General features: G+C 50.7%; 6 protein-coding genes across 6 annotated transcripts; 1 reads left to right on the plus strand and 5 right to left on the minus strand.

The window, feature by feature from the left end:
* Positions 1-672: 672 nt before the first annotated feature.
* Positions 673-2,040, minus strand: DSM5745_00580 (putative lipase; the record flags this gene model as incomplete). Its single annotated transcript, XM_026742596.1, has 1 exon — positions 673-2,040. The coding sequence occupies one exon, from the start codon at positions 2,038-2,040 to the stop codon at positions 673-675; it is 1,368 nt and encodes a 455-aa protein (XP_026608441.1).
* Positions 2,041-3,079: 1,039 nt separating this feature from the next.
* On the minus strand, positions 3,080-3,564 carry DSM5745_00581 (DUF2945 domain-containing protein; the record flags this gene model as incomplete). The annotated part of the gene is made up of 3 exons (XM_026742597.1): positions 3,080-3,157; positions 3,218-3,280; positions 3,469-3,564. 3 exons carry the CDS (start codon positions 3,562-3,564, stop codon positions 3,080-3,082), a joined length of 237 nt encoding a protein of 78 aa, XP_026608442.1.
* Positions 3,565-6,016: 2,452 nt separating this feature from the next.
* On the minus strand, positions 6,017-6,682 carry hel10 (putative high expression lethality protein Hel10; the record flags this gene model as incomplete). Its single annotated transcript, XM_026742598.1, has 2 exons — positions 6,017-6,238; positions 6,299-6,682. The coding sequence occupies 2 exons, from the start codon at positions 6,680-6,682 to the stop codon at positions 6,017-6,019; spliced, it is 606 nt and encodes a 201-aa protein (XP_026608443.1).
* A 1,228-nt stretch (positions 6,683-7,910) lies between these two features.
* DSM5745_00583 (cytochrome c oxidase assembly protein COX14) lies at positions 7,911-8,798 on the minus strand (the record flags this gene model as incomplete). Its single annotated transcript, XM_026742599.1, has 2 exons — positions 7,911-8,383; positions 8,486-8,798. The coding sequence occupies 2 exons, from the start codon at positions 8,796-8,798 to the stop codon at positions 7,911-7,913; spliced, it is 786 nt and encodes a 261-aa protein (XP_026608444.1).
* A 339-nt stretch (positions 8,799-9,137) lies between these two features.
* Positions 9,138-10,018, plus strand: DSM5745_00584 (uncharacterized protein; the record flags this gene model as incomplete). Its single annotated transcript, XM_026742600.1, has 3 exons — positions 9,138-9,559; positions 9,657-9,696; positions 9,746-10,018. The coding sequence occupies 3 exons, from the start codon at positions 9,138-9,140 to the stop codon at positions 10,016-10,018; spliced, it is 735 nt and encodes a 244-aa protein (XP_026608445.1).
* A 374-nt stretch (positions 10,019-10,392) lies between these two features.
* DSM5745_00585 (putative hexokinase) lies at positions 10,393-12,033 on the minus strand (the record flags this gene model as incomplete). Its single annotated transcript, XM_026742601.1, has 1 exon — positions 10,393-12,033. One exon carries the CDS (start codon positions 12,031-12,033, stop codon positions 10,393-10,395), a length of 1,641 nt encoding a protein of 546 aa, XP_026608446.1.
* Positions 12,034-14,589: the final 2,556 nt, after the last annotated feature.

Genomic DNA, 14,589 nt, shown 5'->3' on the forward strand with positions numbered 1-14,589 from the left:
GTTAGCCTAGGCCCTACGGAATCACGGATCAGGGGTTGGATCCATCAAGATTATTGTGGCGATTAGCTCACCGTTTGTTGCTTGAATTCCGGCTCAGATGCTCACGAGGTTCAAGAGTTTCGAGTAGAGAGGGATAACTGGTTGCATGAATCATTTCCTGCTTCTTAACCTCAGAGTCCAGCTTGGCCGAAGAGGTTTGGCCAGGACAGCTTCCGCAACAATATCGGCTTGCATTGTTTCTTGTGAATTCATAGTCACAGATCATCAGATAATCAAACACTCAGCTGTTTCAGGATCTGCAACAAGTGACGACGCTTTGCAGGGCGGCCAGAGTTTACGCAGACGCTGCCACGTGACAGCCTCTCGACGACAGCTCTTCGGTTGCTGTCATTCTGGAGGCTTGAATTTGAGTCCTGGCAAGTGAGGTGGCATTTAAAGTCTTGAAGTGAAGATCATAAGATTGCGAAATCACAGCCCTACATGACGAAGCGATCCACTCCTTGAGCGTATCTCACTTAAGCTCAACACTACGCGGCACCAGAAATTCCGTTATCATACGAAGTACTATGGAGCAGGTCCTTGCTGCTTCTCTACTATTAATATTACTTGCACTATTTACACAGATATTACGTCCACACTGAACCGTCACAAGGAAGAACTAAGTCTTTCCCGTCATTGATCATGAGCGTAGCTTGCGATCGGACCCTCTTTGAATGGTTTCTGATCGAACACCATTTGTTCTGCGACGGCGACCAGCAGAAGCCCTTCCGATCCCAGCAAATCATCCACACCGAGCTGCGGTGCGATTATATCCGCACACACCCTCTCAGTGTCAATCCGGGAGACATCTCCAGGTCCATCGTGGCGGAGAGCATCCGCGGCCAGGGCCCATGATAGGGGGTTATACAACATTCCTTCGTGCAGGTATACACCGCCGCCAGGCTGCCCAGCACAGACGGTCTGCGCGTGGTTGTTAGTCACGCCGACTCCCCGAGCATCATTTAGTATCGCAGAAGCGTTCTCGCCACTCTGCGGCTGCACAATTTCGTCGAAGGAGGAGTAAAGAGTGGTCGTGGGGACATATGCCGAGTCTCCTCCGTCTGCTCTTAGGACCTCGATGAATGTCGTCTCGTATCTCTGCTGGAAGAGCGCGGGTGTGCAATAAATGCCGGAGAGTAGCGGGCACGCCGCATCCGCAACCACTGTACCGCGGAAATCGGGGCTGATGGCGATGAAATCATCAACCACATCTCTCGTTGATGGCCAGTACTTGAACGACCACTGGATATTCAGGCCACCCTGGGACCACGAGAGGACAGCAACGTTGGTGTCGGAGACTGCAGAGATGTAGTTGATTGCATATGCAACGTACTCGGCGTTAACCTGGACATCTGCCAAAGAAGCCCCCGGTATGTTGAGCCAGACCACGTCCGCTTCGGGCACGGCATCTGCCAGCTTGCCAAAGCTGTAATACCAGGTCAGGCCCCCAGGAACTGCAGTTCCCGGCACGAGGATCACCGGCTTCTTTCCATTCTTTCCGTACTGGAACGTCTCTGGTATATATATCGCCGTCCTGAGATCTTCCTCGCTGACAGAATAAGGCGCGTCTCCCTCGGCTTTGGATGGGTAAATACTCGTTTTCGTCAGAGGGGCGTTCTTGTTGTCAACGGAGTTCAGCTCGAAATCGAGGTACCCGTTCAGAAGGTTCAAGATGTCGCCTGGAAGTGCTAGTGCGAGGCTGACCACGATGTCGAGCAAGTTGGTCTTCCCGTCGACTGCAACCTGAATCGTTTCCCACGCTTCCTCGACTGTTTGGTCGTCGCTCCGATGTTTACCCCCTGTGACTCCATTTAGAATAGCACCGACGGCATTCGATAATAGCCCGTTGTCCTCGACGGAAGGGTCAACGGCAGCTAGGGAGAAGATTGAAGCTAGGTCATGCTTCTGGTTATCGCGCTGAACTGCAGCAGAAGCCACTGGGCTGGCTGACCCGATTATGACATGCGCCAACACAGCACCAACGAGTGCAGGAACTCTCATCTTGAACCTGAAAGACCGCTGAGAGATTGAGATCCGTCAAAGCAGGGCAGCGGCCTATATTTATGCGCTGAGTCGTCTAGCCCGGCGAAAACAGGATTTCGACATCTATGGGGCACCTGGAAGATCCACATTTCGTGGATGAACAAAGGTTTTGGTAGTCTACAAGCCATTTTTGAACATCAATGCTTGAAAATAATTGGATAGATACAAATATTTCTCATGAGGACCTGAATATCATTGACGAGTCCATGGCGTTTGCTCCTTTGGGGCTGTGACTGATACGTTGACAAGGAGGATCTTCAGGGTTATACCCTCTTTCAAGCTTGGATGTGCCTCTGTGAACCATGGTTTAGCTTGAACCAGCCAGTGCTTTCTCACCTGGCTGCTTGCATTAGCCGCACGTTTTTCTCTGAAGTCTTGGACCAGTTGGAGGCCCAACACCCCGCCATATTGCGAGTCATGGCGCTGGCTGTGCCCATCATACGAAGTGATTCCGTGAGCCCACGATCATCAGGATAGACAAATTTTCTATGTGGGCAAGCTTCTATTAGTTTAAGATGAACGGCATGAATCAGGCTCTCGAGTCATTTAGTGTAGGGTTTAAACCCGGTACCTGTGCAGCGTGATAGAGGTGATAGTGTACCCAAACTGTATACTTCACAAAAATTAAGGTTGTTTCAGATCCGTTCGCCCTCGATTGTCTAGGTGCCCTCTCATTATCCATTACGGCCATGGCCGTGATCTTAATCGGAATCGCCTCCGACGAAATCTGTCCATGGGTGAGCCCTACGTCCGCCCAGGGTTATACTTGACCCAGTATACAAATTAACTGGACTACATGCTGCTCTGTAGTGCACAAGATAAGTCTTCATAGGCGTAAATGATGCGTCCTCGGTAGTGCTTCACTGTAGACAATCACCGTAACCTTGTGTGGGAGATACATAATCAGACGGGTCAATTAGAGTATCAGTACAATTACCAGTAAACATTAAATGCACGAGCATACAGAAAACCCCCGCAACCGGTTTCAGTAGAGCGCTCATTCCTCCGGCTGCGTCTTTTCCAACGTGCCCGGATTATGCGCGACTCGATGGCCATGCTGGTCGCTGTAGATAACCTGCCAGAAACGTACTCAGCGAGGCAAGCCATGAACATACCGGTACAATGAGGTCCATACCTTGGGAGGATTCTTGACATCTTCCTGCTCGGCTCCAGCCTGGTCGGTGACTATCTTCTCGACCTGTTGCCGATGTCAATTACTCCGCATTGCCATGGAGTATGGGGCTCAGGAATGCGGAGAAAGTTCCCGACTTGAAGAGTCTAGCTCTTCTATCCACCTCGCAACCTCGTTTGATGGTGCAAGCAAGGTGCAAGTGCAACAGTAAAGTAGAATTATTTGGTTCAGGGTTGGATGAAGCTGAGGTCTACCTTTCCATGATGCGAACCGCCGCGAATTCTCGTGAAGACATAGTCTCCCTCCTTGATTTCTTCGCCGTTCTTGTCCTGGACTTTTGTGGATGGCATTTTGATGATATACGTGGATTGATGGATGTCTTGTCTCTACAATGCTCAAGATCCGACTTCATTGTATGTGGAGTTGGGTACGGTATGTGACGTCACTTGGTCGTCACCACGTCCATAGCACCTGATCTGCCCACAAAGTTTGATAATCACTGGAGCATTGTGAGAACACGACTGACTATAAGTCCCTACTCCTGATTAGCACGAATGCTGCATACATCTCGTCTGCATATAAGGAAGATCCACCTATCCGAGTATCCATGTTATAAGCAATATATCTATCGACCATGTCCATTGCATAAAGTAACTATATGAATGGGCCATGGTCCAAAGCCTGTAAGCATGTAAGTTACCAATAAAATAAGGACAGAATTATAAATACTTCTTCAAACTATAGTATATAAAGCACTATACATCCTCTTGCTGCATATAAGGAAGATTCACCTGTCGGGGTATCCATGTTATAAGCAATATATTCTATTGACCATGTCCATAACATGAAGTAACTGCTATAAATTAGACATGGCCCAAGGCCTATAAGTATATGAAGTAACTGATAAAACAAGAATAGAATCTTTAGTACCTCTCTGTACTAGTACTAAGTATATAAAGTGCTATAGGCCATGGCCGTAACCGCAGCGCAGTGACTATCAAGACAGGTGGGTATTGATTATAGGCAGGGTATAGGTATTTGACAAGGGAAGCTGGGTGAATTGGCCGAGGGCTTCGCGGTCTTGCTCGCAATTCGTTGGCTGGCACTCTGTCCTTGCACCTCAGATATGAGTGTTTTGGCGAAAAATATCGTCCCAGGCGGACAGCCTTGGTAGTAGCCTTTGGGCTTGCCGTACCCCTGACCGGACAACTGTGGGAGGTCATCTCGGAGTGGACAAACAGTATCCGGTTGTAGCAATTCCCGCCTCCATGAGGCTCGTCAGCAGTGTATGCTTCCCAACCACTGCCGTATACCTTGCCATGGCCATCATTTCGGGGGTTATCCAGCTGCCCAGTTACCCTAAGGGTTCACGGAGCCGTCGGTCTAGTGGGAAAGTAAGTATTCCGAATGCCGTCTTTCCCAAGTTCAATATCGAATGGAAAGTAGTTGGGGAGATGCCTGGGAGTAAGGCCACTCACTGTCTTTGCAGCATCACTGATGATGACTATGCCCACCTAGGTAGCAATATCACAGCACAGTTAGGGCTATTATGTAGGCTAACTGCGATTGGAGTGACCTGATACAACCTCGGAACCTGTACATGACTACGCCAGGCTCCTGTATGCATGAACTCGTACTGCAGGCTCTTATCCCAAGATACCAGTAACCCGGTATAGACTCTATAGATTAAGTCACTACGACAATGTCCCAGACCCGAAATTTGACCATAAATTTGCAGTTGGACTCGGCGGGGCATCCCAGTACTTCCAAATACCTACAGCCGGTCTCTCAGACCTCAACAGTGTACCCGATTGCCAGTCACTGGTGAGAAGAAGTCATTACGCTCGCAAGCGTGTTCTATTTACCGTAGCCGACTTCGAAACCGACAATATTGAGCTGGAAGAGTCAGTATCATTTAGGTCAACTTCACTGCGGTTCAGTTTTGCGCCTAGAACCCTTAAGACATACGTCGACAGCAGCCACAGCGACCTCTGGCAGGACTAAAGTTCTCGTGATTCCGCTTGCAAGTACTCCGGCGGTGGGTGATGTAAGGGCGGCTTTGTGGCCGGACTACTATATTGTGTTGCTATTCGGTGGAAAACCACCACATACAGTGGACTGACCCTAGGGTAGTCAACAGACTTATGGACTGATAGTACGCCACGTAGTCACAGGGATCTCTCCCGACTTGCCTGTTTCGAGGGTACGTATATACTAAAGTTCCGTAGTTAACATAAGACGATAGATACTGATGTATCGGATGTGTCCGTGTTATGTGGGCGATCGCTGTTATAGGGCTAGTATATCTGCCTGGAGGGAATTTAAAAGGACCGCAGTGCGCCCGCCATTCAGAATGGAAGAATTAAGTATGTCTTTGGAGACCTAATCAATAGTAAGCGTCTCATATTTTGGACAATAGTGTCCATTTTTTAGAACCTCATGACATATGCTCGTGATCGACCGGCAAACAGCAGATCATCCGTGGTTCTCATGAACGCCACCGAGCGATATCACGCGCTTAAGCTGCGGAAAAGCGCTTCTACATCTTTACAATGAGCATTGGCAAGTTGAGGCTTGAATGATAACATTCTTCAGTCTCTAAACAGCATCGGTATCATAAAAATAATGCACAACAGTGTATCATGAGCAGGAAGAAACCACAAAACCGACCGAGTCCCAATATTCTAAAAGCCCAGGCGACAAGTACAAACGATGAGAATAAAAGCGAGTAGGTGTAATGCACAATCATAACCTCATAGTACTAGCAAAGGAGAGTCAAGCGGCCGTGACAAGCTTCATCGCTTATTTCTTGAAGAAGCTGCCGAGCTGGTCGGTCAACTTTGAGGAGTGGCCGGAGTGTTGAGAGCCGCCGTATTGAGAGTGCTGGTCACCGTAGTACCCTTGGTTCTGGTGTTCGTCCTTGTGGTCCTTCTTCTTCAGCGCATCCTGAGCTAGACTGCCCACAATGGCGCCACCAATTGTGCCGAGTATTCCGTGACCGACTTTGTGACCGCCAAATGCTCCCTATAAATGTGGTTAGACGGATCTGGTATGTAAAATAAGAAGAAGTGAAGAGAGGCTTACTGCTAAACCACCAGCAACGGCACCACCGAGACCGCGCTCGCCCTCTTGGGCGTCGCCGGGAGCTTCCTGGCCATACTGAGGCTGCTGCCCGTGATGTCCTTGCTGCCCGTAATGTCCTTGCTGTTGCTCTTGGCCATAGTAGTCGTTTGAAGCGGCGCGTTGCTGATCATGTTGTTGGGGGTATCCACCGTGCTGATGGACGCCCTGGTCGTAGCCGTTGTATTGTTGAGGAGGAAAGCCGCCTTGGGGAGGATAACCGCCCTCATTGTATTGTTGAGGAGGATATCCGCCCTGCTGGGGAGCATATCCGCCCTGCTGGTACTGGCCTTGACCTTGGCCATAGTAGCCTTGGTAGCCTTGGTTGTGATCGTAAGGTCCAGACATTGTGAAGATGTGGTATGAAGATAGTTTGTGATTAAGAAGTTTGGAGGTGTAGTGTTGTTACTTGAAAAGTAAAGTGAGGAGTGGTGGATGCAAAAGGATACTCTGAGCCGCGGGGATCCAGGTCCTTTTATACTGTTGCAAGATGTTAGCCCGACTCGTGAACAACCCCGCCAGCGCTGGAAAAGGGCAGACCAGGCGCCGAGACCATGTCTAAATTACCGTCATCAAACAGGCGCAGCAGCTCAGCGATCCAAATCCACCGCGGCTAGGCTGCCGTTTTCCGCCCCTCACTTGCAGGGCTGAGAACTTGTGTCAGCCAGCCAACTGGCTGGGATCACCAGCACGGGTGTGCCTTGTGCCTTCTTGATATGGTAAGCTCACAGGAGATTCTATCGCCTGCAGGAAGTGAGGAGATTTCGCCTCCTCTCTCGTGCGAAATCTCACGCAATACGCAGTACTCCGTAATATGCTTGCATTTGGAAGCAATGCGCGACCAATCTCCAGCATTTGGACATGTCCTATAATTTGCGTGGCGTTACTGGGCATGTCACGGGTACGTAATACCTAATGCCCCGCCACCCCAGCCACAGTAGCTCAGCCATAACTCGTGCCACCGCAGTGTCCAGACTCCGGACTCGATTGTCAAGAATAATGATCACGGACAATGGAAATATGCTGCGCCTCTATTAATATCTCCCGGCTATTCCGTATAATCTTTTGAGGTTATTGGAAAAGCTTCCGCATTGCTTCCATTCGGATTACCGTTGATTTCGGATGTGGCTAAGGCAGACTCAGCAGCCGCTGGGCCAGCCCGGAATTACAGCAGGCAACGAGATTACCAGACTCGAGGGTCCGGGGATTTGCCGACTTCCGACAGCCTTACGGCCCAACGGATCTGATTCTGACTAGGGCAAGGCATACTTCACTTGAAAGAGTAGTTCTAACCAAGATGAGAGACTGTATATGTACATCAACATAAAACGAACCCAGTATTAAGTACAAGGTTCGAGCTTCAAAGACACCAGAGGACGCCGCAACCCGAGTTGGTAAACTACAACAGAGACGGAAGATGACACCGGATGCGATGCAATAAGGAAACGGCTAGCCCGGGACAGGCGAACTCTGTCGAGGCGGTGATCCCGGCGGCAGCTGAGAGTGGGACGCCCGGGGCACAATCTATACTTCGAATCTTCAAATCGTATCGTCTTTTTGTTTTCCGGCTCGCGACTCACCGACCGGTGAGCCAGCTCTTCCAGCTTTTTGTTGTCTGCTTGGCAGCTGTCTCTGCGTTCTCAGCAAGAACATCCAGCTGTCCAGGGGCAGCAGCAGTTGAGGGAGCATGTTCCAGCTTGGATTCAGCGGCCTTGATGGCGTCTAGGACCTTAGGCTTATTGCTTTCCGCACTTGGCGTGGCGGCTTCTGGTGAGGGAGCCTCCTCGTTCTTCAATCCGCCTAGCATGTATGCCTTGACTTTGTTCCATGGCCGTTGAGCCCTCTCCTCTTCCTTTTTCTGCTGGTAGATTTCGCCGATCTTCTCCTTCTTCAAAATCTCCAATTGCTCTGACGTTGCGGTTCCGGCCACAAATGCCGCCTGGGCATCGTGGAGTGTTTGCAATTCCTTCTCGATCCACAGGGCGCGTTGGCGACGGTTGTATAGCGTAAGGGAGACCATAGAGTAGACAGTGAGCACGCCGCAGATGCCTATAGGCCCATTAGCATCCTTTGATCTGCCTGTCCAATCCGGTAATACGGCTTGCGAAGGTGCCTCTGCATCTAATGAACCAAGTCAAGGAGTAGACGTACCGGACGCGGTGATAAGCGTGTAGACCATGGTCTTATGCGCCTTGTTCGCGAACCATCTTCCGAATTCCACCACCGTGTCCATCCGCGAGGTCGACTGCGCTAACCGGGCCGCCCGTGCCTGTGCTCGCAGCCGCTCGACCTTCTCCCTGGGCGTCTCCTGTCTGTTCCCTGGCCCAGGTCCAGACCCATTGTTCTGCTGCTTGGACTCGCCCGCTAAGGACCCGGGGAGCTTGTAAGGTATGCTGCTGGGCTTTGAGCTGGCGTAGGGCCCTGTGGCCGTGAACCGGGTTGCGTCTGCGGCGGATCGGGACATGGTGTGATGCGGCCGGAAGGGGAAGACGGGGGAGCGGAGAGAGCAGATAGCAGGTAGAAGAAATCTTTATGGCCCAATTAAATCCGTGTGTGATTGACCATAGAAATAATGTATGGAGGAGACCGCCGTTGGGACAGGGTTGATAGCTATGATGTTGTTGGAGGACTTGAACCGGGAAATTTTCAGCCGGCGATGGGATGACCGCCGCGTCTTCCACGGTTGGCCGCCAAGACTCCACTCCTCTGGACCTTTATCTATACCTACATCTATCTAGCATGATATTGCGAAATCTCGAATTGACTCCGTTTGGATAATCCAGTCAGTATTTGCAAGCATATAATGTCGCAAGATAACGCACCCGACCTCAACTCCATCCTGAGAACCCTCTCCGCATTCTCCAATCAGAACCATGCTATTGAAGCTGATAACAGCTACGAACCACCACCAGTTCAACCTCTCCCTGTACCCCAAGCACAACCTCAGTATCCCAGACAACCTCCTTCATCATCACCACCGTCATCCCAGGCCCAGGCCCAGTCCCAATCCCAAAACAGAGAACCCTCATCTTCAATCACAACATGGCCCGCGGCTCTCAGACAAGTCATGCGAACCGTTGCCCAAAATGAGGACATTCAGCGCCGCATCCGCTTCCTCATCCAGCGGCAGCACGACCATGAGAGGCAGTGGTGGAAGGGACGTGAAGCACTGGTGCAGAAGCAAAGCGCACGAAAGGAGAAGAAGAGGGAGTTAGATCAGGTTTTGTATGTCTCATCTTGCCATGCTCTTCAAGAGACTCATTTAGGAACCTCTTCTGTTCATTCTTACTGGCTTGTCTCTAATATGGCTTGGTACTACTAGACGCTCCATTGGCGCTCCGGTAGAGGAGAAGGATGTTTCTGTAAGCCACAAATCTCATTTACTTGCCAGTACAAAACTAACAGCAATAGACGGCCGAAGAAGACATCGCTGAGGTTCACAGCTACGATATCAAAGTGTACAGGGCGTCAAAGCAGATGGCTGACGCTATGCTGGTTGAGCTGAAAGCTCTGGAGGTACCGTTCTTCTGCATCAGCAAAGGTCTTATTGCGAGCGACGCAAATAAGCAGAATCATCAACACGGGCCAGATACGCCAGATAGACAAAGCCGGTTGTCTGTGGATGAACTGACGGCTTTTCAACAGCGGATGTTGGAGTTACTGCAGGATCTCTGCAAAGAATGAGCCCTCTCATGCTGAACGAGGAGATGCTGTAAGCACCACGCCAGACTGGAGGGGTCATTCAGTCGCCCGATACGAATGCGTACAACGGCCTGCCCGAATACCAACTAAGTTTTATACATTGCAAGAGGCGGTTATTGTGGTTTCAGTCTCATATGAATTATGATTATGTACACAAGGTGCTACCTCTATCTGTCCCCTGAGACCAATGCTCTTTCGAGCCACGTATGCGAGCAAGCACTCTGAAACACCACACTCAGATGAAATGCATATAAAGAAACATAACATGCATAATATCGACGCAGCCCCAGCTCAGTTAACACCGTTCAATGCAAAATATTCCCAATTTTCGGCGCATCTAAATCTCACAATATCGCCTATTCGGGCTTCTCAGCCACTGCAACTGCAACCGCAACAGCTGCGCCCACAATGGCACTGTCAGGAGCAGGCTCCAGTCGTATGCATGGACCGTTGTCCGAGATCTGCAAACCCATGGACGAGTTTGTCTCCCGCGTCAGCTGGTTGAGGTAAGTCTGGCAGCGATCTCTGAACCCGGGGTACTTGTTGATGACGCTGCCGTCGCACGCGATGGACAGGCAATTGGGGTTGCTTCCACTCTCTGTGATTGTTACCTCGCGAGGCTCCTTGAGTGATGGCGATGAAGAAATGTCGGGGGACTCGGCTTCGTTGCGCAGGCACCACATGCTGTGAATCGCGGTAGCAAGATATCCTGCTGCCCGCTTGGAAACGGTTCGACAGACTCGCAGGAGGAATTGCATGTCCTCTGGGGATGGGGCGCTAGAGAATGTATGCTCCTTTTGGAGAAGAGTGGCTGATGAGGAAAGGAACGGCGATGAATCGGCTTCAATGAAGGCAACAATGCTGGTGTCGAATGAATAGGCATCTCGCATCGAATGAGGTAGCTCTCCTCCGAAAAGTTGTGCAGCCTCCACTGCCTCGACAATAATGAGTCGCACGATCTCACCTAGGTAACGTCCCGTGGCCATGTACTCTAGTGGTTGGTAGCCAGGTCTCATGTGCGTGCAGTTGAGGATGTCGTCCCATCGTGTCATCGGCAAAACCCCACCACCGAACATGCTCATCTCACTGTTGATGATGACATGCTTAGCGTAGTTGAACCAGCCAGCTGGCCTTGTACCAAACTTGCCGAGCCCAACAGCATGAACAGGGAAATGTATGGCCACATTCGTCCCGGTTCCGAGAATGAGAGACATGCGTGTTGCGGGGTCGACGTAGGCCCGAGAGAGCAATGTGGCGGAGCTGTCGTTGACAATAGCGTCCACTCGGACATTGAGGCTACGCTTCTGGCATGACTGAACTATAAGGGCTCCTAGTTCCTGCCCGACAGTTCCCATGGAGCACTGAAAGCCTTTGCCCATATGGATGACCAATCCACTACTGTTGGAAGTCTGCTCGATTGGGAAAGACCATGACAAGCCCATGGAAATGGGGGTCGCTTCACGCCCGTAGTTGGTGCCCACCTCGAGAAGCATCTCTTCGATCTTTCCGGCCATCCAGTCAAAGAACGAAGTGCCTTTCAACAACTTCACTTGGTTGTCAATTGGTGACGAGGACACACGGAGGACTTCCATCTGTCCTTGTCCCCGCAGTTCTATCAACGCCACTCGCATCGTTGAACCGCCAACGTCAAGAGCGAGAAATGTGCCTTTCTCTAGTCCAGACGGTAGAGCATGGTTATAAGATGGCAGCATGTTGATTGGACTGGAGGCTAGACCTATCCTGAACTGCTCGCGGATCTTCTCAGACATTGTAAGCATATTTCTCAGAGTCAAAGGCTTGGAAAAGACGATGTCGATCTCGTCGGCAAAGGCGTCGAGGGCCCGTCGTCGCCAGAAAGCTGCATGAGTTGACTTTCCTCCTCGGCGCGAGGGATCACGGAATAGCGACGGAAGCAATAGCATAGTCTCCAGAGCGGCGACGATATTCGAGAAGAGCGCCTGCATCCTATGCAGGACCTTGGCTAGAGGGCTCGACATGGTTGAGTGTCGGGCGATCTTGCCAATCAGAGTCAAGCACAGTCACCCAAGGTTGTTGTATGCAAGTAAGATTGGTGGTCGACAGAAAGTTGATATAAGCTTATCAGTGCATGGGGATGATTCAAAAAGCCATGAGGACGGGTATTCGGAAGATTAAAAACACCCAAGATGCAGGACACAGCAGCAGAGATAGCAAATCGTTGGGTCTCGAATGCTGGATTATAAGTAGGAGTGCAGACTGAGACTCAAGGTAACGCTAACACCAGTGGGACTCAGGGAGGGTCAGCGAGATAGCGAGAAAATGATGTGTCCGCTGTCCACAGTCAATAATAATAATGGAGGTTGAAACGGTCTCGCAGGGAGCGGAGTGAAGGTGTCTCGTCTGTTGAACTAGAAACTGAGCAAGGGCTGAGACTGCGAGCAAGATCTGATAGTGGCTAGAGTGGATGTTCGGCGTCGTAGCAGGGAGTCGTATCTATTAGTAGTCGTATTATCGATCATTCCCCGGCCTGCGTCAAGTTGTGCAAGATTGACGGCTCAGACTCTGGAGGCATGGATCACCGATCACGCGTGTCCAGTCTTCACTTGTCAGACTGCAGTATGGAATTCATGCAGAGAGCGAGGAGAAGGAGGAAGAAACGCAGGAGGCAGATCAGAGAATCCATCCCTCCATTCTCCATCAATTGTGATAATGATGATCAGAGCGATATCGGTCATGTACTGTAATTACAGACAATGCGGAAGAATGGGCTTGTGGAGACAACACTGTGCACTGCTACCTTGTCCTCCACTCCAACGCGCTCGGGGCAACGCCCATATTTGATATGTTTTTGCTGCATCAGGTAAGGAGTTCATGCTATGATATTGAGCTTTGACTCTATCACGGATCAGGATTATCGGCCATGGACGGGCGTCCTGCCCAGTAGCCATCACCACCTGCACTAAAGCTTCGCCATCGGTTCCTTCTCGAGCGGAGCCGGCGAGCCTCAAATTGAAAAAGGAAGACGAGTGGGCCTTTGCTGATGGACACTCAGAGTCGCATTGATAAATACAACTGTGTTTCACGGTGGCCCGAACCAGGGGCAGAATTACGTCTCGCTCGCGTCTGGTATTTCCATTTCTGCTGATCGGGTGTCAGCCGAATAATCTAACTGTAGGATTAATGAACTTCGCTTTCTTGGGGCGATTTGGATGAGACATGGTTCCTCATCTATTGCACCGTGCTGGCGACTGGCCAGATGCCTTGGGCGAATCTACCAGCGCAGCAAGAGTATGGGGTGATAGTTGTGCGACGAGGTGACCGTGTAACGGTGGTACTCGGGTCTAATCACAACGGCAGAGACGTTACACCGTGTGCCTCCGCCCAGACGGACTTTTCTATCAAAACCATGCCTGCCAGTGGCTTATGCCTATCCTGTTGTACGGAGTACTACCCGCTCTCGCGGCCTCGCTCCTTCATTCCGAACCCCTTGGCGTGCCCTGCAAGCAATATAACCACGCGATCACTGCCCAGCCTTCACGAGAGACTCAAGACGGACTGTAGCATCCGGACATGGAACTTGCTTCGCGCCGAGTTGCACATCCTCACACAGTGTACACCAATATATCTCTGACATTCATCACAAGAATTCAGCGTCATGGTCATGGGCCTTTGCCGGAAAATTCGAGACCGGGGCTCGTCCATGGCCATGGTATCGAGGCTTTTTAGCTCCTGCCAGTGATGATTGCTCAATCCGCTATCACCATCTGTAAAGCCATGTGGCACACGAGCCTCTCTGTTATGACCCCCTGTTGGGCATATCTGAACTTCAACGGATCCCAATTCTTCCGCGTGGACTCCACACTCCGCTCTACACCCTCTGGCGCGGCTGAAGTGATGCCATTGAGCGCTTTTTGTTAAATACGAGGCCATTCGCATCTCGCTACATCAGCCGGTCGAGACTGAAGATCTGCATCATAGCAATCTTCTACATAGACATCGAGATAGCCCTGACTGTTACTGATCAGACATGGCGTGGCAAGACTTCCATATGGTAGCAGGCTGGAGGAACCCAGATGGTAGCCAACGTAAGAGCACCAGTCAGGCATCAATGTTTCTCTTATAATCTGGCCTCCGGTGAGGTAGCTTCGCCAATTCAGGGGTCTAGAATAAACCCTGTGCATGGATTCATACACACTTCAATGATGTTCGCCGTTGTCTGGGCTTTCAGGTCTGTATCTCAACAGGTAGTATGGGAGAACTCGCCAGGGGCTACTTTGTAGAAGTCACTGACATGGATTTTATCCACCTCTCTATTTTGAGAGACGCGGAGGACTGAAGACATGCTGGAAGACATGTTCTCGTTCACGTGCATGATCCCTTCATCCTGCGAGCCCTGGAGTAAACAGTAAATTAGGGCAATCTCACGCGGAAGAAGATGGTCCAGGTAGAGCTCGTCGAACTCAAGGCGCTTTGGAACCCGACCACTGAAACCCTCACCACCCACGAAATAGAATCCTCAATGAATTATTGCACGGAACCATGATCTGAAATCAATGTTCGATGAAGCCAAAGAA

This window comes from Aspergillus mulundensis, assembly GCF_003369625.1.
Source record: "Aspergillus mulundensis strain DSM 5745 chromosome Unknown scaffold_0, whole genome shotgun sequence".
Classification (NCBI taxonomy): domain Eukaryota; kingdom Fungi; phylum Ascomycota; class Eurotiomycetes; order Eurotiales; family Aspergillaceae; genus Aspergillus; species Aspergillus mulundensis.